Source organism: Crinia signifera, chromosome 1, assembly GCF_055691185.1.
Source record: "Crinia signifera chromosome 1, ASM5569118v1, whole genome shotgun sequence".
Taxonomy (NCBI): Eukaryota; Metazoa; Chordata; class Amphibia; order Anura; family Myobatrachidae; genus Crinia; species Crinia signifera.
In genome coordinates, this window is record NC_139217.1 from 358408541 (window position 1) to 358433644 (window position 25104).

Sequence of the window (25104 nt, forward strand, 5' to 3'; positions counted from 1 at the left end):
CAAATAAAAATATGATCATATTTAGTTACAATAGGCATTTTTAGCATCTCTATAGGGGTCATTAACAAAAGGACACTCTCAACTTAAAATAATAAAAAACGCTTGGCGCATTTCACTGAGTGTGCCTCCCATACATTGGACTGAAATGGAATGTAGTTTAAGGGCTGTGACACAAGGAGGTGCTGCTACTACACATTTCTAAGAGAAAAACCTCAAATATCAGCTTCAAAAATAATTTACATATCGCCATGTTTCATCCTAAAGGGAACTTTCTGGCATTCGTCCAAATTACAAGAAAATTTAAGGACGCCTTTAAAAAGGGCACATCAGAAAATGAGTTTATTTATCATTAAGTGGATGTAAATGTGCAATATGTTCAATGTTTTAGAACTATGCAGCTGTTATCTACTCCTCCCATGTGGTGTGCAATACGTTTATGGTAAAATTGCAGCAGTGTTAAATAATAGCACATTACCAGTCATGTTGTGCCGGATGGGGTATATTCCAGCCATAGTGAGGAGCATCTTTTAGGGCACCTCCTAGCAGAGCTGCCTGGTGCATCAGTTTTTTGGGAATACAGCCAACATTTACACACGTCCCTCCAATACCCCATTTTGTTCCTGACGAAGAATAAGAAATAGACTATTACATGAAAACAAAATGTATGCATTCCTATAGGTCCTATGCAGGAAATCCCATCTCTATGCCTGAGAAATACCCTCATTCAACATAGCCTGCAAGCTGAATGCCTAATTTAACTGCAAGTGAGATGCTACTGAAATATGTAGAACTCTATATCCTGAAAAATCCACACAAAAAAAAAACATCTTCAGGAAAAAAAAAAAAAACAGTAATTTGAAAGCAAATCTGGCTTTCCTCTGCACATAGTTGCATAGTCATTAAGACTGGAAAGAGGCATGCATGTCACATTTACTGAGTGGTGGCTTGTCGGCAGTTAAAGACACTGCATTTAAAACTGTAATAAAACATTAGGGGGCATACACATGGGGTGATTTTAGCCCTATTTCTAATAGATCTGTCTAGATCACTTAGAAATAAAGCACGGATAGCTCCGTGTATATGTCCCCGAGTGACAGCAATGCGCAGTGTGGAAGATAAAATAGCACCTCTATGGTATTAATGCATTGCGAACGTCCTTTACGCCATTTAACTACGCTATTTGCATTGATTTAATTTAAATCAAAAGAATGTAAAAATCGATTGAGGAAGGATGTGATGCATTAATATCTAATCATTGTGGTATTCCTGACACACGAACATTATGTATTCCCCAAAGTATTAAAATATGATCGTCCATATTTTGTTGTTTAGTATTATTAAAACCACCGTCACAGACGCAAGTACGTTAAACAAATATTAATACGAATGAATGCACAATAGCTTTGACCAAAGGACAAAGAGCCATAAATGTAGCTGGTTTGAACCAGTGAACAGGCACCTGAAACTTAAGAAAGAAGAAACCAATGAGAAGACACCTGGTCTCCTTGCCTCATCCAATCAACCTCAAGATTGGTCTTCCCTATAATTAAGGAGCACCTCTGTTCAATAGATGTTATTATTTAAGCTCTGATGCACAATTCTTTATTGGGAACAGTGGGTGCCTGTAGCCAGGGGAGTCTGGAAGGAACCACGGTCTCACACAGATAATTGCGGTCTACGCTGAATGTGGGTAGCGATCCCTTCTCAGAGTGTCCGCTCACTGCTAAAGCCGCTGCCCGTCCTTGCCTCATTAACCCGGCTTGGATGGCAGCAGAGAGAATGCTGAGTCTGTCGTCAGACACTGCGTCTCTCATGCGCTCTAAACTACATCGCTCAGCACTTATATTCCTAGAATTATCAAAAAAAAAAAAAACACCCAGATCAATAAAAAAAATGGAATGAAAATACAGTTATTCCTGGTGATCCAAATATTGTAAATACATTAACTTAAGTATAAGACAGACCCTAGTGTAGTATATAAAGTTAAATCAGTGGATTTCATTGTATATTCAATTTATTAGATTGCTATACCTCTGGGAGATGGATTCACGTAATCAAACACTGCAACTCGCTTTCCATATTGAGCCGCTGTGGATATACATAGAAAACATACAAAATGATTGCAAAAAACATGACAGAAGGATAACTAGATACATTTGGAATTCTCTTCATGCCAGCATCAATCCTAGGTACCATATAAAACAATAGAAGAACATCCCAGACTTGTGAGTGGTCAGTTTAACACTGCTCAATATTTAACTGATTCTGAGATGGGAAAGCAAAAAAAAAAAAAGCAGGTATAGATGTGTCCAATGTATGCCATAGCCAGGGCCGTTTACGTGGACTACACAGCAGAGTAAGGCGCCATAGTAATAAGGGCACTGACAGTGTCTTCTCCATTGCGGTCAGTGCCCCGATTGCTATGGTGCCTTACAGTGCGCTTGTGGTAAAGGGCAAACAGGTGACAAATGGGCAGAGAGCGATGAGCAGTCTAGCTGTATCAAATCCGCGGTTATTTCAAATCTCGCACTAGCTTGAAAGCCAATTTGAGTTTGTGGTCTGGCAGCCAATCAGGAGCGGCAGTGGTGGCGCGAGATTTGAAATAGCCGTGGACCTGTTCTGAATACAGTCGGGCTGCCCACTGCTCTCTGCCAGCTGTCATTGCTCTAAAAAAATTCACTCCATACCTCTCAACCTGGCAGCAAGCATTTGACTCCCCCGTGGCAGCAAGCATTTGACTCCCCTGTGGCAGAGAGAATGTAATCCCCCGTGGCAAAGAGAACGTAATCCCCCGTGGCAAAGAGAATGTAATCCCCCGTGGCAAAGAGAATGTAATCCCCCGTGGCAAAGAGAATGTAATCCCCCGTGGCAAAGAGACTGTAATCCCCCGTGGCAAAGAGAACGTAATCCCCCGTGGCAAAGAGAATGTAATCCCCCGTGGCAAAGAGAATGTAATCCCCCGTGGCAAAGAGAATGTAATCCCCCGTGGCAAAGAGACTGTAATCCCCCGTGGCAAAGAGAATGTAATCCCCCGTGGCAAAGAGAATGTAATTCCCTGTGGCAAAGAGAATGTAAAGCCCCTGGCAACGAGCATGTAACCCATAGCAATGTAGGTAAGCGGCACTTATGTGCCACAATGTGTAACGGCACTAACGTGTGTGGCACAATGTGTAAAGGGCATTACATTGTGCATAATCCTGGCACACAGCGTGTCTAAGGGGCTCTACCGTGTGTTGGAGGATCTGATGCGCGGTCCGTGTGCATCGGATCGGAGCCCCTAGATCACAAGTGCTGTACATAGGATCTGGTGGATCGGACAGCCTCTGGCAGCACTTGCCGGGATCGCCAAGTATGATCGGGGATGTATGATTGCCATCACCTGTGGGGAGCTAGGTAAAGGTGTTTCACCACAGGTGTTGGCAATCATACATTACCAGGGAAGTCCAGGAGCAGAGCATTTTCTCCCGCATGGAGAGGGTCAGGTAGGCAAATATGATCTGAACATGTACAGATGAGGGAGGTCCTCGCTATGGCATGGCTGTTGTTGCCCCCCATGGTGCACAATGTTAAAATAAATGTACTGAGCTCAGTAAAGTGCTTGTTTTCATTTATGTGCATTAGCATGGTGAGTGTCCAAAGCACCTCCTACACATGCTAAATGTCTGTCTTTACCGTTGCAATAAGGAATGCTAGTTTTAATCAAAAAAAGACATGCAGTTGACAAAAAAAACTAATAAATTGGAATTATTTTTTTTTTAATTTACAAAGATATATTAAAAAATCCCCTATTTTATCTAGGTCTAGCCACATTTATACAAACACTTGCAGTTACAGTATGACATCATACCTTCTTTGGCGCACGCAAGGCCACCAGAACCTCCACCAATTACTAGCAAATCATAGTCATAGTGTTGACCTGTGGACACAAACAGGCAGGATTTATATAGTGTAATGCTTTTTGGAAAAGACCAATCCATTGCTTACCATCAAAATGACCAATCTTTGTCTACAAACAAGTAGCCATCATCTATTAACAGCAATTTTCTGTATGTTTCGACCAAAGCAGCCATTCAATAAGGGCAAACATCAACAAGGCCCCCATATGTGGCTAGCCAATTTTGGTTTTGATATTTTGAATGCAAATAGGAGTATTACCATGCCATCTTCTTTATCTCTTGATAGGAACTGCTGATGTGTGACAAGTATTAGTTTAAAAGAGGTGTCATGAAAATCAGAATCAGCTTTATTGGCCAGGTACAGTATACTTGAGTATGCTAGGAACTAAGGTGCCCATACACCAGGGCTGGGCAACACCGGCCCTCCAGATGTTAATGAACTACACACCCCAGAATGCTTTGCATTAGTTTTGCTATGTGGCCATGCTGAAACTGATGCAAGGCATGCTGGGATGTGTAGTTCATCAACATCTGGAGGGCCGGTGTTGCCCAGCCCTGCCATACACGGTGCGACAGGGCAGTGCGATGAGATGCCCGCTACCATGCACATCCCATCGCATAGCACATAAAGTCTGTTAAGACCGTGCTTTTAGTACTAGATTGCATCATATCTAGTACAAAAAGCATGCTGCTGTAGCACCTTGTATGCTTTTTGTACTAGATGCTATACAATAAGAGTTTATCAGTGACAGTACAGATACTGTATGCACTGCAGTTTCACGTGTTGAGCTCCATAACAAGCTTGTTAAGGAAAGGAACATGTACTGTTTATATATGGTTCTGTGCCTTGATATTTTACAAGAACTTTAGTCAGAGAATACAATTAACAACCAGTCAGATTTTGTATACTCTATCTATGCACTGCATATCCATAAACTTATTGCGCACCTCTTGTATATGTCCAACATATTTGTAGAACTCTATTCAATTTAAATGCCATATAAAAAATAAAAAAAATCATTTGTTCAACTATTACAAAATCCTCTGGCTTGGTGACCTTAAAATTGCAAGATCATCCATTGGAGACACCTGAAGTACAGAGATTAGGTGGCTGTTTGACTTTAGCCACAAGTGTCCATTTCATATGAATTCCATCAGGGTTGTGACTAGTTTCCCTTCGCCGTAAGGACCTGGGGAGGAAAGGGGGCGGGGAAAGGAGGATTAAGGTCGGAACAAGGGACCCAAACAGACCCTCGCCACCTGGACTATCCACGCCACGAATGGTGTGGATAGTCCACGTGAAGGCTTGTTCCTCTGTGGACTATCTACGGAGGAAAAATCCCTCCATGCCCAAAGCATGCGAAGCAAGCCCGCGAGGGTCCATTTGGGTCCCTTTGTTCCGACCTTGCTCCTCCTCTCCCCCCAGGTCCTTAAGGCGAAGTGGAACTAGCTGCTAGCATTTAATCAGCCACAGAACCTGTGTAATTCATGTGTTCTTTATTAAAGGGATGATCTGGCAACCCTATGAACATTTACAGACATCAAGTAGCACTCATCTTTGGAAACAATTAAGGCAGGGTACACACTTATCAGGGTATGGGTGAAAACCGGACCAGGAAAAAAAACCCCGGACCAGACATCAAACTCTGCATTTTGGAGCTTGTAGCCTCCGGTCCGGGGGGTGTCCTGTCCGGGGGGCTGCCTGTGACACCTGTCACCAAGTAGAGGAGGAGGGGGTAGAATAAAGCCTCCCTGTATGGTCCGGGCATGTAGCAAAAACCGGACGGTCCTGACCACCCGGGGAGGCTGTAATCTCCCCTCCACCATGTCCCTGGTGATAGCTATAACAGGGACCCCCGGACAAGACACCCCCCTGGACCGTACCCTACAAGCTCCGGACTGCAGACTTTGATGTCCTGTCCGGCGGTCCGAAGTTTAGTCCAGGTCCGGTTTTTACATAGTCCCCACTTATCAGCAGATCAATAGTTCTGCAGATATATATACATTAAGAGGGAAGTGCAGGAGCAGAGCAATGTGGGTGCCAGACGGGGTCCCGACAGTCATTTACTTGATGTCAGGATCCCAACTTTTATAACACAGACAGACGGGTTCCCGACGGCCACCAGCTATTCTCCCTCGACAGAGGGAGAATAGAATTAGTGGCGAGCGAAGCGAGCCACCGAGCCCGCAAGGGGATTTGTTGCGCTCGCCATGCTGTCTTAGTCCGGCCAGTCTGGATCCTGACATCAGGCTAATAACTGTCGGAATCCTATACCACACCCGAGCAATGTATACTGTACCTCCAGGAGAGGGTCTTGTTGGGAGGAATGCAGCCAGTGTGTACGCAGTATTAGGCTTATTTCACCCAGAACAGTTTTGTCCTATAGGGACAAAGCCGTTCTGGGTGAAACAAGCCTTATAATTAATTTATTTGTAAACATACATACGATGCCTGCTATGCATAACAAAAAACTAGGGTGAATGAATATGCAACACGAGTTCCTGGCAACGGTCTGTTCAAAATCTATTTTTTAGGTTTTATTTTGCAGAGAAAGTCTCGTGTAGTTGTACAGCAGGTTGTGAGTCTGTCAGCAGCCGCGTGTGTATTTGGGGGTGATGACTCTTGCCACAGATCAAGCCCCTGACTCGGGTATAGCGCTCACGTGACACGAAGAAGCGGCCCAACTATACAACGTCGCACTGATAAGTCGATAGGTACCTGCTAAGCCCCGACTACACCTGAGCGGAATAAAGACGCCACCTCTCCTGGCGGCACACCGCCACAGTGCCGCCATGTGTGTGCCAGCGAGGACCCCACGAGCTGTCCCGCTAACGCCTGTCAGGAGTAGCCGTACGTAAAGAGGTGTCCTGCCCGGACCGCTGCTCTCTACACTGACATTAAAGCATATGTCTTCTTTTGCAGTGTATACTGGTGCCCGGCGCCCGCTGCCAGTGCCGGGTGTAATATTTATTTATATATCAGCAATACGCAGCCCCGCCCCGGCACCATGTGATCCCGGCTAGCCGCGCCCCGCCCTGTCATGTAAGTAGTACTCCTCTGTCAGTATGTATATATATATACTGTACTGTGTGATGATGTCATTCGTCATTGCATAACGGTGCAGCATGGTGCAGACAGTAGTTATGTTAACGTTCTTTTGTTACTGGTTACAGGGGTATAAAATTATATGTGATTATTCACTTGTCTCTAACAGGGGGGATTAAATGTACCAGTGTGTAACGGTAACCCGTTGATAGGAACTATAAAATACTCGTATATATGGGAATAATTATGGAGACAATGCCATGTGCATAATGCAGGCTTTCTGTGTAGATGTAATAATACAGTGAAACTTTACAAATTGATTTTTAAACGTATAGTGAATACACAGTAGCATTAGCATCTGAATATCTTAATTACCATGTACGTAAAAACACTTGGTGCTTAAGAGGCTGAAGCTTCTTATTTGGACAGCTTCTTATTCGAGCTCCATCTTCTTATTCACTACTTATTCGTGAGCCAGCTTCTTATTCAGAAAATGTTAATAATAAAACAAATTAAGCAGGATCATTAAATTATTGTTGTACAAACAAAAACATATTCATGACACAAATCTCAAATGTATTTTGCCTGTGCCAATGCAATTTTAGTTATGAAATAGGCTGGCAAAGGGTCATAGCCTAGGTCCCATACATAGGCGAATCTAGAATTATGGTAATGGGTGGTCCCAGATCTAGACATAATAGCAGGTGGACCTTTGCGCGGCGTAGCCGCGCTGCAAAAAGGGGGCGTGGCCTCATGGGAAGGAGGCGTGGCATCACAAAAAGGGGTGTGGTATTACACTTTAGACCATACACAGTAATGCCCATTACACATTTTAGCATACTCCATAATACCCATTACACATAAAGCCACACGCCGTAATGCCGTAAGACCGCCGTAAGACCTTTGAAAAAGCTGTCAGTTGGACGGCGAAACATGTCAGGGAGCACCTGCTGATTTTATTGGGCATCTATGGTCTGATCCCTCCCCATTACCCATTTGCAATACAGTCATTTGGAGACTGAATATTACAATCTTGCATTACCTGGGCTTCACGTGCCATACCACCAATTTGGGAACCACTACCTGCACAATCAGGATTACAAATTCCGCATCATTGTTGAGGACTCCCCACACTCCACCAGGGGTTATAACAACATCCTCCAGCGTGAAAACAACAATCCGGCAAGGTTTCATGGACTCCCACAATATCCTACAATCTGAGGCATAATCCCAGGATCACCCCAACTTCATTTTCGTCTCCCCACCCTGGGGTAAACGGGACTTCTGACCATAAGTATCAGACCCTTTTGTTTTATAATTTTTATTTCCTATCAATGTACACTCTTCTTTTTAATGTATTTTTGTATTAATTTACTAACTGTGCAATACGTTGTTTCTAATATTATTATTATATACCAACCCAGTGCATAGCACAATTGAACTTTTGGTACTTGTGTATTTTGGCGGCGCCCGTCGTGGGCATTGTGTGCATTAACTTTAAGGCACAGGACGCGACGCGATGGACCCGATTTCTCCATAGGCTTCAATGTTCAAATATTTTTAACATTGAACCCGATGGAGAAATCGGGTCCATCGCGTCGCGTCCTGTGCCTTAAAGTTAAGGCACACGACGCGACCGACGCGACCGACACGATTTCTCCATAGGCTTCAATGTTAAAATATTTTTAACATTGAAATACTGTCGGTCGCGTCGGACTTGTGCCATTATAATGGCACAAGATCAAATGTAGTTGTTAAAATCCATCTAACATAGAAAACAATGGGAAATGGGCCAATATGGCCCATTTCTCATTGTATATGGCCCCGTCATGTCCAAATATAAATGCCCCCCATTGTCAGCGACACCCCAGTATTGACGCCAACCCGAAGCGTGGCGAGCGTAGCGAGCCCGCGAGGGGCGGCGGTACGCGTCCTACGACCTTTTCATACCCCTACTATCCACGTCGGCGTGGAGTTGAGAATAGAATAGTGTGGCGAGCGCAGCGAGCCACCGAGCCCGAAGCGTGGCGAGCGCAGCGAGCCCCGCGGGGGGACGCGGATACCTTCACAGGTATCCGCGTCCCCACGTGGGCTTCACAGGTGTCCGTGGCCACGCGGACACCTGTGAAGTCCGCGAAGGGACGCGTTTACCTGTGAAGGTATCCGCGTCCCCTCGCGGGGCTCGCTGCGCGCGCCACGCTTCGGGCTCGGTGGCTCGCTGCGCTCGCCACACTATTCTATTCTCAACTCCACGCCGACGTGGATAGTAGGGGTATGAAAAGGTCGGAGGACGCACACCGCCGCCCCTCGCGGGCTCGCTGCGCTCGCCACGCTTCGGGTTGACGTCAATACTGGGGTGCCGCTCACAATGGGGGGGCAGTTATATTTGGACATGACGGGGACATATACAATGAAAAATGGGCCATATTGGCCCATTTCCCATTTTATTCCATGTAAAATGGACTTTATCTAAAGTCCATCTTATCTTGTGCCATTATAATGGCACAAGACCGACGCGACCGACACGATTTCAATGTTAAAATATTTTAACATTGAAGCCTATGGAGAAATCGGGTCCATCGCGTCGGTCGCGTCGTGTGCCATGTTAATGCACACGACGCGACACGATGGACGCGATGGACCCGATTTTTCACACACGATGGACGCGATCCTCATCGTGGGCGCCGCCAAAATACACAAGTACCGAACTTTTTATAAAGAATACATTTTTCATGTTCATATTATATCGTTAACCAATCATTGCTCATAGCGCTCCACCCAACTCTTTTTCCATTACACATTGTGCCATACATCATGATGCCCATTACATACTATATAACAAACCGTAATGCCCATTACATATTTGCCACATAAGTGCTGCTTACCTACGTGCTCATTGCTAGGGGGTTCTTGCTTGATGGCACCATAGTACTCATTACACATGATGCCGCACACCATAGTACCCATTACACATGATGCCGCACACCATAGTACCCATTACACATGTTGCCGCACACCATAGTACCCATTACACATGATGCCGCACACCATAGTACCCATTTCACATGATGCCGCGCACCATAGTACCCATTACACATGATGCTGCGCACCATAGTACCCATTACACATGATGCTGCACACATAATGCCCCTTACACATGATGCTGCACACATAATGCTGCTTACACATGATGCTGCACACCTTAATGCCCCTTACACATTAAGCCACACATTATGCGTAATGCCCCCACATACAGCCACTTGTAGCGCTCCTTAAGCAATGCCCCCAAAAGTGCCACTTACTGTACATTTTTATATGAGCCTTCGCTGCTGCTGCAGGGAGAGATGGAGAGCGGTGCAGCTGCTTCTATGGGAAGAGGAGCAGAGCGCAGTGCAGCGCAAAGCGCGCTCCCACTCCCCTCCTGGTGTCCCCTCTAGCCCTGTGAACATTTAAAATATTGTGCGCGCTGTTGTTGTGCGTGACGTCGGGGGAGCACACCGGGCGCCGGCACCACATAATTAAAGGGGGGGGGGGCGGGCTGAGGTGAAAGCGGGAAGAATTGGAGCGGAAGCTGCAGGGATGACAGTCATTGACAGCTGGGCAGAGAGCAGGGGGCTGCCCGGCTGTATTCAGAGCACTACAGGTCACGGCTGTTTGAAATAATACCCCTTTCACAACAGAAAATGCAGGGATTTACCCGGGAATATGGTCCCAGGATCATGCAGGGACATTCCCAGGCTGACCCCTTATACACCAGCCTAGTCCCTGCATTTTCTGGTGTGAGGGGGAGAGACAACCACTCCCCTCTCCCTATCCCCCAGGTTATCCTATAGGTAAAACATTCCAGCTTTGCCTGGCAGTATCTCCGGTTCCCAGGGGGCTAGAGACACGGGGCTAGGCTCGTTAGAAAGCCCCATCCCTAAGCTACAAAATGGGCTAATGGGTGGTCCTGTGCACCCCCGGACCACCCCCTAGATTCGCCTATGGTCCCATACTACATCAGTAGTTGGTGTCCTGCAGTGTTGGACAAACAGTATGACCGGAGCCGGCTCAATGGGCAGTTGCCCAAGGGCCCAGAGAGAAGTCATCCCTCCCAGCCACACTCCGGGCACGCCCCCCCCCCCCCCCCCTCACTCAAAAAAAACCTAAAAATCGGTTTGCCTAGGGACCTGCCCTGCTCATAAGATGGCCCTGAGTATGACACTTCAAACCCACACAGGGGGGTCACTTACATATGACCCACTTAAAATTTCTTTTGACCAAGAAGGATTTGGGTAAAAATTGGGCACTAAAATGGGCATGGGTCCCAAATTTCATCTTTTTGTAGCCGGTGTTCTGTAAGGATTGAACAGCATCAGTCAAACAATATGATTATTTACAGGGACTACAACTTATATACTGTATCAGTATGGATTGTACTTCTTACATTGTTGCAACTCAAGGAGAAATATCCTTCTCTTCATTTCCCACTATTACCGTATTTTTCGCACTATAAGACGCACCTGACCATAAGACGCACCTAGTTTTAGAGGAGGAAAACAGGAAAAAAAATATTCTGAACCAAATAGTAGAGAGAGACAAAAAGAAAAAATACACTCCCATGTGCATACATGGTGTGTCTGTGGAACATAACAATAGACACTTTCTGAATACGTAAAGACTTCAGGTTCTATATGTTCTGCTAGAATTATTTCCCACTTCTAGACTTGCTATGACTATATTGCAATAAATAATCATAAAAACAATCCAGTATGTTTCATGTATGACAAAAGCAAATTATTCCATTTAAAGTAGACAAAGCGATGACACAAGAGTTGCAAACGCCTTAATAAGAAATGGGATAATCTACTGCACTTCTATCCACACAGCAGATGTGTGGATAGAAGACTATTACTGAGTATACATTATTTTACCAGCCAGGACGTGATAAACCTGCACATATCATGGACCCTACTTATCCCGCACAAATACTGCACACTGCATATCCCGCACAGCTACTGTACCCCACAATGTAAGATACATTCACCAATGCCAGTCCCTAACTGCCACAGGACAGGCAAGGGGAGCTTGGCAGTCACACTCCCGAGCTGCCGCAGGGGAAGCCAGGCAGTCAGTCCCGAGCTTTCGCAGGGGAAGCCGGGCAGTCACAGTCCCTAGCAGCCGCAGGGTAGGCAGGGGAAGCCGGCACGGTGCAGGAGTAGCAGCACCCCGGCTCCACTATACGTGATCCCGACAGTATACTTTGTTCTGTACCCGCACATTGCAAGAGTGCCCCGCAACAGCACCAAGTCCGCAGGCAAGTACGTCTGTAGCAAACTCCACCCGCACAGCGCAGCCCGGGATACTGCGGTAGGTAGAGGAGTTGGTGCCGGAGGGCAGGACGACTTACTGAATGGGAAATAATCGGCGGGGAACTAGTAGCGCTACTAGTTTCCATCTGCCGCAGGAACCCTGCTGATGATTTCCCATTCACTGAACGGACCCCATACCACGCTGAATGATCCCCGCTGCCCGGACCTTTGTGAGCAACAAGTACTAGGGGAGGGGGAGGAGGGAGCGGGCTCTGCTGCAGCTCTTTTTTTTTTTGCAGGATTCGCTCTATAAGACGCACATACTTTTTGCCCCACTTTTTTTGGGGGAAAAAAAGTGTGTCTTATGGTGCGAAAAATACGGTATACCTATTTTGCAGACCTGGTGATATAACCTGCTTTCTTGATGGAGCTATGAGAATGAAACCCTCACCCCTTTGCTTATTATAAGTACCACACGCAGGGCCGCCGACAGGGGGGTGCTGTGGGTACAGCTGTCCCAGGTTTCGGACTCTGGAAGGGCCCAGGCAGCTGATTTTGCCCACTGCAACCCTCCGCTGTGCTGCCTGTGCTGCGCTCTTGGAACTGAATGAAGCACAGGCTTCTTCCATGCAGGACGCTGGCGGGCAATTAAAATGCTGCACCAGCTTTTGAGCCAATCGGAGCTCATGTACGGTTAGCCAATCAGAGCAGCTGCCGGTACACCAGCTCTGATTGGCTCACCAGTCAGTGCCGCATTTTAATTGGCCACCGGCATCCTGCATTGAAGAAGACTGTGCTTCGGGACCTGCTGAGTCGTGCGCTAAGTGAAAGGGGGGGGGGGGGCAGACTAGAAATCAGTCCTGTGGAATTCCTAGTGGCAGCCCTGACCACACGCATAACCCTCTGAGGCACTTATGTATTATATAGCTTCCCTTCTGGACTTGTAACTTGGTGGGACTGCTATGCTATTACTGGTGCCTGTCCTTGTGTTTCCCTCCTATATCCCTATAGATCAGTGATTTTCAACCTTTTAACCTTGCGGCACACTAAATACGATTTTTAAATTGCCAAGGCACATCATGAGAAACACATTGGCACCCACAGGAAAAAAAAAACCTATTGGCCCCATATTAAAAAAAAAAAAAAAAACGATCACACTGGTCCCCACAGGTAACAAAAATAAAATACATTGGCTTTTTACATGAAAAGAAGAGACCAGTAAATAACAACTGATGGCTGTAAACTGGTTTGTGCATCTCTAGATCTGGGGGCACACTTGAGAACAGCTCAAGGCACACTAGTGTGCCACGGCACAGTGGTTGAAAACCACTGCTATAGATTGTAAGCTTGCAGCAGGGCCCTCCTACCTCCAAGTCTGTCTGTTGTTACCCAGTTTGCTCTATCACTGTCTACATTTGTAAAGCGCAACGGAATCTGCTGTGCTATATAAGAAACTGTAAATAAATAATAAATAATATTGACTCTAATACAAGGCAACAGTTAGATTTTACTAGATCAGCCACGGGGCTGGTGATTTAGACAAGCAGCTAATATCCTTGTATGCTGAAATACACTATAAATTGCTTCATATATTTATGCACCTCATACCCCTTTCACACTGCAGCTATAACACGGTAAATTGCCGATTTTTAACCGTTTCAAAACAGTTATTGCTGCAGTGTGAAAGTGCCAGTTTCAAATTACCGTTCAAGAGAACCGGTAATTCAAAACGTTTAAAAAGCAGAGTCCTACACGGTTCAGACACATTTTTTCTGCAGTGTGAACGGGTCTGAACCGGTATTTTGGACCCTACACACTGGACCCCTCCCCTGGTACCTGGCCAGTGGAAACTCGTGCCCCCCCCCCCTCGCACCTGCGGCATCTCCCACACCCTCCCCAGGTAAAGCGGCATCTCCCACACCCTCCCCAGGTACCTGGGGAGACAGCAGAAGACAGCGTTGACGGCCGGGGTCACGGAGGGAAAGTCCGCCTAAAAAGGCTCCCCCGCGGCGAACAGCCGGTTCCCACGTCACCCCCTGCCTTCGGCCGGTCCCATGGAAGTCTCCATCAGAGAGGCGTGGGTGAGGGTGGCCCGGGGACCCGAGCAGCGGCCGCTCCGGGAGAGCTCCTAACAGGCCTCCACAAATCATCCCAGCTGCGCGGCCACAGCTCCCGCAGGTCAGAACGGAGGGGGTGAAGGCAGCAGCCGCACAGCAAGATGCTGCTGAAGGCGGGTGAGTGGGGCTTCTGCCCGGGGAAGGGGAGGGAGGTAGGTACTGGTCTGGCTGTTGGTACGGCGGCGGTGGGCTGCTGCTTTGGCTGCCGCCTCCGGGTCACCCCCTGAGCAATGCAGCTCTAATGCCCAGCATTGGGGTAGCTTTGCTTGGTGTGCTTGAGTCAGGGCCGGTGCATAGCATCTAGGCGCTCTAGGCAAACCTACAGGATACCGCCCCCCCCCCCCTCCCGCCACCCTACCAACTTCTCACATACACAATTGACTTTTAACATTTTTATTAGCTATATTTTTAGATTAACAACATAAATTATAGCAACAATAAATACCATGTAACAGTAACATCAATAACTGGCACATTTTACAGGAAATAATGTAATACTAAGTAGCAGCAATAACATTAACAATGTACAGGAAATGTACTGGAAGAAGTGCAACAATAAATAATACTATAATAGTAGCAGCAATAACATTAACAATGTACAGGAAATGTACTAGAAGAAGTGCAACAATAAATAATACTATAATAGTAGCAGCAATAACATTAACAATGTACTGGAAGAAGTGCAACAAATAAAAAAACAGTATAACAGCAGCAATAACATTAACACTTTGTACTGGAAGTGTACTGAAAAAAAATGCAGCCATAAATTAGATTTTTACTTTCCGTGCCTTCAATTTAGCAAATTTAGAGACAAGCTCTTCGAGATCCGCTTTTAGACCGATCTCATGTTCTATTGACAAAAGAGAGAGACCAACAAGTCTTTCTTGCATCATGGAAGATCGAATATATGTTTTAATCAACTTCAGCTTTGAAAAGCTTCTCTCACCACTGGCCACAGACACAGGGAGGGTCAGAAGGATGCGAAGAGCGATACATGTGTTTGGGACAATATCTGTCAGCTCACTTTTACACAAAAAGTTTAATACACCTTGTGGAGGTGTAAACTCTGGAACTCATCTTGCAATACTTTGCAATTCACTACATAAATCAGATGCATCAATGTCTTTGGAGTCCCCATGTTGTGAAGCTTGCTCTAACTTGCAACAATCTTCCATAATTTCCATCGTTGTTCTATTCTGTAAACTATGAACATTATAAAGGAAGCCAAACACAGAACTAATTTGATTAATCTGTGTGAATCTTTCTTCAACTGATTGTATAGCTGTATCAAGCACAGCAAAATAAAACTCTACTTTGAATTTTTCCTTTGGGCTTCGGATAGGTGCATCCTCTGCTACATAGATGAACTGTTTCCTCTTTGTACTAATGCGAACAGGTTCTGCATCAAACTGCGCTGGTACCCCGAATGCTTCAGCAAGTTCAGTGGTGTGAATTAATGCACACCCTATTTCATCAATTATTTAAACTTTTCTTGTCACATTACATATCCATACTGTCACCGATCCGAGTGGTTAATACAGATGTATGAATTAAATTGAGTGTACAGAAATCTATACTGTCCTCTAATAATATCATAGCAATTATCCTGTATTATCCCTTTAAGGAGTCAAACTGAGCAATTATTTGTTAAACAATCTTCATTGAAACAAAGAGTTACAGTATTCATTCTTTGCTTCCACATCATGAAGTGATATATTCTTGTTACAGAGTACTACTGTATATTGTGATATCCTAACCTAATTGTCACTTTGAATATCCACACTGTCACCAATCTTGGTATATTATACTATGTAATTAATTGATCAGACAGCATGTGCAATTTCTGACTAAACTCTGCCGTAAACAGTATGATATAGTGTCTATTTCTGTTGAGATACGAGACAGAGTCAGAAAATTTTGAAGTAAACGTCATAACTTGCTCTCTTTTGGAAATATTGTGACAATTCAAATATATCGCAGCGAGTTGCTTCTGGATATCCAGAGATATCCACTTAAAAAATTAACTGTGCCACCCCCTTATTTCAGAAGTATTTAGTGTGAACATTGAATTATTGCACACACTATACAAGTGATTTAAACAATACTTGCTGTATAAGTGAGTGCTAGTGCAAGCACCGCGATAGTGCTGTGTTCTTTCACTGCATGTTTATTGTATGTCAGCGTGTGTCCATTTTATTCTTAATAAACTGTCAAAATAATAAAAGCTAAGTTTTAAAAACTATTTTCAAAAGCAGTGCCCCCGGCAAAAGAGAGTACTTTTTCTTTCTCTAAACTCGCATGTTCATTTACTCTCAGGGGAGCACCTCCACTAGCCATTGAAACATTAACACTCAGGCACCTCATTAGAATATCGTGGATCTAGAATTATATTTAAATATTTAATATCTATATTTGTGTTTAGGCTTGTGCACCGGTACTTCCCCAACCCCCTCCCCCACTAAAACAAGCTTCAGCAAGTTCGCCAGTCTCGTCCAGTGCTTTTCCAAACCCTTCATCACTCCTGCAGTCTACAAGAAATTTATTTGTTTCATTCAATTGTTTAATGGCATTGTGTAGGTCATATTCCTTTGTCTGAAGCTGTTTGCTAGTCATATTGACCTCAAACAATATACGATGCCAAACCACTAGAGAAACCATAAACGTAAAAGCCGAAATGGCTTTTGAAAGTCCTTCTGCCTGTGTTCTCGTGGTGTTGCCAGATGCTCCAGTGAGGGTATGGTCATTATAGATTTCAATTAGGGCATCATAAATCTCACCAAGCTGAAAGCGTAGAGGTTTCAAAGCATCAATTCGACTTTCCCATCTTGTGTCACTCAATGGCTTAACTGTTAGACTAGGCACATAGCGCATTAGAACTTCCCATCGACGTGGGGATGCGGAGAAGTACACATACACATATTGTACTAAATCAAAGAAGGCTGTGGCCGCCAAACAACACTTAGCAGCATCATTCACAACTAAATTTAAAGAATGTGAACTGCAAGGAACAAACAACGCTCTTGGGTTAACATCCATAATTCTTCGTTGCACACCATTTTCCTTCCCTTTCATATTGCTTCCATTATCGTAGCCTTGGCCACGTAAATTTCCAACAGGTAATGACATCTCTTCTAACTGGTGAAGGATAATTTCTGTCATACCAGCACCACTAGTTTCCTTTAGTGGCAGAAATCCTACGAAATGTTCTTTTATGCACACAGGTTCATGATCATCAGGTAATGAAGCTATGTTCACAAAGCAAAGGATCATGGTCATTTGTTCAACGTGGCTTAATTAATTCATTCTGTATATCTTTCCCAAGGTAGTGTACATGGGTCTCTTTATCTTTTATCTTGCGAACATGTTCCCTCATCAAGGGGTCGAACAAAGCAAGGTATTCAATAAATTTCAGGAAGTTCCCATTTCCCGCTGTGTGCAATGTTTCATTTGTTCCACGAAAGGCCAGATTTTGCATACCGAGAACTCGCACTAAAGCAATCAGTCGTATAAGAATTTGCTGCCAGTAGTTTTCTTTTTCTTTGATAATGCGCATATTTTCTCCATCAATAGTTTTGTTGTTTCTCAGTCGTATTTCAAGCTCCTTCCAGTTTTGGGAATTTTCCAAATGTGCATTACTTCTCTCATGTTGTGACAGAATTGCAGTGATATTCTTCCAATCTTTTGAACCTTTGTCAGCGAGAGATGATGGTGGGTTGTTTGTGTAATTACCAAATAACTTGCAACAAAAGCAAAATACAGAGTTATTTGATATAGAATATTGTAGCCACTGACGGTGCATTATGTCTCCATTAGGAAGTCTTCTTTTGTAATAATTTGTTAAAAATCTTCTCTAATTGGTATCTTTAGGAAATTCAAACTGCTGAACTTGTTCTGGTCCATGTTCTACCAAAATTTGATGCATATTATCATCACAGTTTATCCAAGTAGCAGGGTCACTATAGTTGAAGCTGCAGCTACTTTCATTTTCTGACACCTCTTGATCCAGCTGGACTTCACATGGTTCCACGTCAACATCTACAGTATGTTCATATACTATGTCAGTCTCTGAGACTGTAGACATGACAGTTGGCTCAGTTTGAGTCTCAGGTTGAACTTCTGAAGTAGAGCTACCGTCATCATCCTAGTGTTTTGGCCGAAGATACTTAAGAAAAGATCCTTCTTGCTTGGCTTGTTCCTTTTCCTTTTCAGCCCTCCTCTTTCGAAACTGTGCTCCAGATAAAAAAAATGTATCTGCCATGGTAGAAATTCCACTGAAAAAGAAAATCCTTTTTGTTGTAATGTTTTCATAAAGATATACCTAAAAAACTAAATTTTATAGTATACCTAACCAGTTTAAAAAATACAGCATACAAATGGGAAAGTGACTATTAAAGTGATATATTTTCGGTCATAAAGAAATCATCAAAACATGAGCTCTTTCTTTGTTCTCATCTTACCTATTGAATCGCTCTTTCAGTGTTTGTGTCTCTGATTCCACCTCCTGTTCCCTACCTCTATCAGTTGGAATACTGCAAGGCTCCCCCACCCGCCGGAGATTTGCAGGCCTGCTGTGTTGGTGACTCTAAGCGCACGGGCATGGCACCGGGTGGAGGGGCAGTGGATTCACGCTGTCTTGCCAGCGGGGGCAGGGGCTGCTGCCGCCCGCCGCCGAAGTTTCCCGCTGGCTGCGCCTGCTGTACTGTAGTTAGTAGGCCTGATGACCGTCCGGGCGACTGACTGACTACTGTCTGACAGCGCTGGCGGCAGCCATGTACACGGGCGGGCTCCGGCGGGGGGACGGGGGGACAGGGGTCCGACTTATACTCACAAGCTGCAGTTGTTGTTGCTGTGTGTGGGTGTGGAGTCTCTGCAGCCGCTGCCTTCGCCTTCTTGTTCCTCCTCTCTCCTCTGCGGTAGCGACGTGCGTAGCAGCTTCCTCCTGCTGCTGCTGGCCAGGCCAGCTCACTACCGCCCTCCAGTGGCCGGCGCCCTAGGCAAATGTCTAACCTTGCCTAGTGGTGGCGCCGGCCCTGGCTTGAGTGCACAGTGTGCGCTGGCAAGCACCAGGGGAGGAATGGCATATTACTGATTAATTACCGTGTACCTTTCACAACAGGTTCAATGTGAAAGGTACAAAAACGGTAATTAACCAGTAATATACCGTTTACAACATGCAATGTGAAGGGGGTTAAACTTGCTCTGACTCGGTTAAAGAAACGTTTAAAAAACCGGGTCAGAGCAGGTTGTGCAATGTGAAAGCAGTATCAGTGAGATTGCAAATGAGAGCAACTGATAACTCAAATTAGTTTAAATGCTTTGTGGCAAATGCTGATATAATTATTTGTTGTTGTGACCAGTGGTGCAAACCGTTTTGATTGAAGTCAAATTTTACGTTAATGAGGTCCTTCATAATACACATAGCATGGGTTTATTGGCATTATTATGCTTCCACAGTCCTAAATCTTTGCTGAAAAAATGTTTTATTTTGGCACGTAGAACTGCAGCATCCAAACAAACAACATGCTGTCCCAAAAGGTACAAAAGGAACTAATTGTAATTTCCCTTATGTTGTACCATTTAAAACATTTGTATTAAATAGATTAGATTGAATGCTCTATCGATGTAGAGCAGGGATCGGGATCCTTTTACCCCAAAGCTGAATCTGGCCCAACATGTTGAAAGTCCTTAATTTGCTGATTTCAACAAAAATATGTTTAGGACTAGCAAATCTGGGATTTAAATATGCTGTGTTTTGCCGAAATTTTTTTGTTGCTGATCAGCATTTCTGATTGGCAGAACTGATCAGCCTCGGCCATGATAAGAAATTGACTAGTAGATGGATGGGTCCAATCAGGTTGCTTAGCCATGCTCCGTTAGTGCATCTCTATTTAGCTTTATGTATACAATCACAATCGGCTAGATAATGCTCAATGTCTTAGCCACCATTAGTCTTGAAAATATCTTTCTACTACAGTGTATCACAGGTAGCTATAAGATTCCCAAAGAACTATATTCTGACCCAAAATAACAACCCCCTTACCATAGCTAGCAGAATGATTGGGTTCTATCAGGGCTTTGCCCAACACAGCAGTTTTACCAGGGTTAGGCAAGTGGGTAATGTGTCCTGGGCGACATGTTGAGGGGAGAGAATGAGCCCCTAATAGAGTGAAATAGAATTGACACCTGCCTCATTCAGATGTACTGGTTATGCCCTTACATTATCACCCGTGTTGTAATTATGTGCAGCAATGGGCTATTTAGAACTACAAGTGCCGATAGCCTCTGCTCGCCAGGACCAGACTAGTATAATGGAGACCTGCTGCAGCTCTGGTGAGACGTATTGCTCTGCTCTGGATGGGAGAAGAGGGTACATTTACTAAGATGGGATGTTGCCCATAGCAACTAATCAGATTCTACTTCTTATGTATTTTGCACCTTATAGACAATAATACAGGGCTGGGCAATAAATGGCCATCCAGCTGTTGATTAACTATACATTCCAGCATGCCTTGCCTTAGTTTTGCTATTTGGCCATGCTGAAACCAATGCAAGGCATCCGGAGATGTGAAGTTCATCAACAGCTGGAGGGCCCCTTATTGCCCACCCCTGCAATAATACATAGAATCTGATTGGTTGCTATGGACAATAGCTCATCCCCAAAGAGTCCTACAGTACTTTGAAGATGGTGCGCAGCCTGTGAGGAGAGAAAGTGGGAATCAAGATGCTCATGAATCCAAAGAGGGCTATTGGGGTAAACAGAAAACAGGCAGCTATGCAGCAAACAGTGCAACCGGGACCACCCTCTCAAGCACAATTCTGCTGTTTTCTAGATTCTCGAAATAAATAGTGCTATATAAAGTCTGGTCAGCACCTATTGTAGATCACTTCTGTTGAGGTATTTTAGGAATGTTAATTATTTAAGCTCATTAGTGTTGGGTATCATTCTAATTCCTGCAAGTAAACAAATTGCAACTGTATTCTTACAAGTTTTCATTTTCCAAGCCATACTAATGATAGAAATGGTTGTATGAATGTAGTTAGAGTTTGCGGGATGTCTGTCCATTCTTCTCTGTACTGACCTTGAATACTACTACCTATATATACTATCTATGTCAGTGATTGGCAGCAGTCAGCCCCAGGGCCATATGCAGACATCCAAGCCTTCAGTTGTAGCCCCAAGCTCTTTGCTACTCATATGTGTTATTCATGCTTTTATAGATGACAACTGATATATTATTACACATAGGTGTCTCAGTCATTGGTTAATAACTTTTTTTCTGTTTAAATGTTCTAATATATGAGCCGTGGTTGAGACAAGCCCCTGAATGTTTATTTACAATTTCAGTTGCACACTGCAGTATGGACCTTTTTCAGGTCCGTTCGCAGATTGGGCACATTCACACGAGGATTGATGTCTCTTCTAGGATGTGCATGCGCATTTCTGTGCATGCGCTTGTTGCGTGTGTCCACAACGAACAGATTGTCGGGTGCACGCAAGCAACCGGGCGGGGGGGGGGGGGGGGGGCGGCGGGCTGCCCCATTATCATATGGGAATGCCCAGCGTTTCATGGGCGTTCCCATGAGAATGCTGCGCGATCTCGTGGTAATGAGGCATGACGGACAGGCAGGATTGGCCTGCTGACATCACCGGATGTCAGCTGCCCGCCTACTTCCCCCCGAGCAGATACGCATCTGTAAGGTTGCGTGAGCCTTTGCCATCATGCGATACTGTGTAACATCCTTTTGCATGCCCTGCGTGCGATTTTGTCTTGCGAATGGGTGACTATTTGCAAGGCGGGGTTTGGTGAACTCGCAAGTCTGCGAATTCGCAGCCTTGCGAATCCACCAGAATAACCCCCCATGTGTACATGGAATTCATCACAGTGATATTGCATAGTGCCTTATTAAATAAATCCTAAAACATGACCTGTGGGGTGTACTTGAGGATTGGAGTTTAAACCTCTGGGTTACTTGATTATTTCATTTGAGTCTTTGGAACTTCAGCAAATCCCACTCTGGGAGGTCCATTGAAAAGGCATGCACATCATTGTGCCACTTTCCCTCGATTCCCAGCATTTCCCTCGATTCCTAGAATTATGCAGTATATAGCAAATGGTATCATCTTACTCTGCCCACTTCACTTAGGATGTGGAAGCAGCCAACAGGTTTTGCAAGAGTTGCTCACTTTTCCTGGAGACATGACCCCCAAGTTTGTGAGTCTCCCAAAACTGGTATGCACTGAGGTGGGAATCCGATTAATAGTAGGAGTCCTCCTGGATAATGGGCCACTTTTTCTGTAAATTCGAGGCTTTGGGAGGTACTAAGGGGTCGACTCATATCTGTTCTCACAGGTCCGCATTTGGCCCCTCTTTCAATGGTGGCTGATCTGCACACCCGCATAGTCTACAATGCTTATGTGCAGGCCATGGCTGCAAGCACCGGAAAATGTTTCCTTCGCCGAGGCGCTCGTAGCCTGAGTGAGAGGCAAGGGGCATACCAGGGTGGAACCCCATAATTTCATGGGCGTGCCCACAAACACAAGCAGCCCAGCAAGCAAGTCTGTCAGAACTCAGGTATCAGGTGGTCCTGGCTATGGCAGCAGTGGGCCAGAGGAGGTAACAGGAAACATGAAGTTAGGTGTTCTAATATAATGATGGTGCATGTACTGAGGACAATGGTGCACCGAGGACACAGCTGGGAAGAGTTTTGGCAGATACTCAAGACAGAGGCACGGAGAACCCAATTGTGACTCTTGAAATGCACTGAGATGGTTGGTCAAGGTATCAATGGTGCTGGTACTCAGTGTGGGAACCGTAGACAGTGGATGGGTCTGAGAAACAGTAACAATAACTTCAGTTTGGGAACCGATGGTTTCAGGTATTGGTCTGGGAATCGATGGTTCAGGTGTCGTGTGTTGTACCCTGCGAACTGTAGATAACACAGGTGAGCTGGAGATGGAAGCAACAAGCTATCTGGCAGGTAAGAGGTGAACCAGGAATGACAGCATCTGCAGCAGCAGTAAATAGAGGGTACTGGAGCCTAGAAATCAGCCTCTGGGCACTCTCTCAGGAGGAAAACAATTGTTCAAGCCCTTGACTCTTCTGAGCTCTTTCCTTATATCCCCCTCAGTAGCAGCTGATTGGATGCTGTGCACATGACTGCAATTTTGTCCTGGATTAAATAGCAGGATTCAGACTGGACAGAAGTCACATGACAGCTTTTGGGAACTGGGGATTGGAGCTCATGGGTCTTCAGACCCAAGGTGTCATGGTGTCACCCATGCAGCAAGATACCGAGGTATACAGTTTTAAACATTTCACCATAAAAAAAAGGCTGTGACATCACAACTGTAAACAAATACACAATAAAAGTCAACAAATTTAGGATGAAGCATCAGGGAATCACAAGAACTCAACGTCCCATTGGTTGCATCCTCTGGTCCAGATTTGTCCAGCTACATGTTTGGCTTTAGGGTCCCACTTGTAGACCTGCATAAGCTGGTTAGGAAATGCATACTTTTAATGTAAGGAGTTTTTATCACTCATTTTTAATAGCTACATGGTGTGATTGTCTCATCAAGGTCACTGGAGTCATTCTATTAATAAATGGAACAAAATAAGTCCAAACAGTACTCGGTTTTCATGCTAAGTACATGAACAATATTTATCCAGATAGTATGTAACAAAATACCCAAAATGACCTTTACCATGTTTATTTGCAAGCATAATTTAAGTAGATCAATTTCATTTCATGAACCTCATCTAGGAGTCATAACCTTAGACATTTTCAATGGTAATATAACTTGCGAGTTGAATGGGCAGGTGTTAAACAGCCTCCATAACTCCAGAAACCCACCCTCCATGTTGCCGCCCAGTGGTTCTCACCGGGTTCCGCCATGTGTGAAGAATGTCTTTATTACGAATGTCTTTAAGGCAAGGGATCCACCTCCTTGCATTGACCACACCCTCTCTCATTACCTAAACCCAGCAAAGCTGTCGGTGCCACTGGTAATAAGTTATAGATATTTACGTACCTTACATACTATAGAAACAGAAACTTAAAATTTAATGGTAGAAAATAATTACCAAACAAATCTAGTGTTCCCTCTAGAAATGAGGGCGGGCAGGGCGCCGCAGCGCAAGGGGGGAAGACCGGGCACGCCGACGTCACAATTGTGGGCGGTACCGGGCAGCGACGTCACGAAAAAGGGCGTGCCCGGGCCGCGACGTCGCGAAAAGGGGCGGGCCCGGCCGGCTCCGTCACTAAAGGAGGCAGGGCCGGCACCGCCGAAGTTACCGCGCTGCCGGGGAAGCGCTGGGAATCGCCGTCTAAGGCGACTCTGCGCTTCCCCGTGCACACAGCCAGGGCAGGCACCACGCTGTTTTAGCGGGGCGCTGCTAGCAGGGCAGGGCGCATTTTTCCCTGTAAAAATCGGGCAGGGCGCAGCGCCCCACTAAAACAGCCTAGCGGGAACACTACAAATCTATTTCTCCTCTTTTTTTTTTTAGTGTTTGCTTTATTTGTAAACTTTGTAGATTACTTTCATTGATTTCACCCTTCTTGCTATCTGTCATAATCTGTCATGTTATGTTTGTACCATTCCACACTTTGCAGAAGACTATTCTGTGCTTGTTATGCTCACAGATTCAGCTTCACTCAGTTTTAAAGCAGTTTTCACATTTCCCGCTGCCTGTTTGATGTGTTCATATATTCAATTCATTGAATTTGACTGCATGAGATTTCACATTATAAAT

At 45.0% G+C, this 25104-nt stretch overlaps 2 protein-coding genes across 3 annotated transcripts in view; one reads left to right on the forward strand and one right to left on the reverse strand.

Annotated features, from left to right (window-relative positions):
• Window positions 1–6860, reverse strand: part of TXNRD2 (thioredoxin reductase 2) — a 109904-nt gene extending 103044 nt beyond the window's left edge. For both annotated transcript variants that reach the window (XM_083149492.1, XM_083149503.1), the window contains exons 1-4: window positions 6616–6860; window positions 3848–3916; window positions 2032–2088; window positions 476–620 (exon numbers count right to left, since the gene is read on the reverse strand). In XM_083149492.1, coding sequence (XP_083005618.1) covers window positions 476–620; window positions 2032–2088; window positions 3848–3916; window positions 6616–6691 — 347 coding nt within the window. In that variant the 5' untranslated portion in view covers window positions 6692–6860. The remainder of the gene's footprint in view (window positions 1–475; window positions 621–2031; window positions 2089–3847; window positions 3917–6615) is intronic.
• LOC146009288 (catechol O-methyltransferase-like) overlaps window positions 6795–25104 on the forward strand; it is a 124981-nt gene continuing 106671 nt past the window's right edge. Inside the window, exon 1 of the mRNA XM_083149559.1 lies at window positions 6795–6939. The gene's annotated coding sequence lies outside the window, so the exon portion shown is untranslated. The remainder of the gene's footprint in view (window positions 6940–25104) is intronic.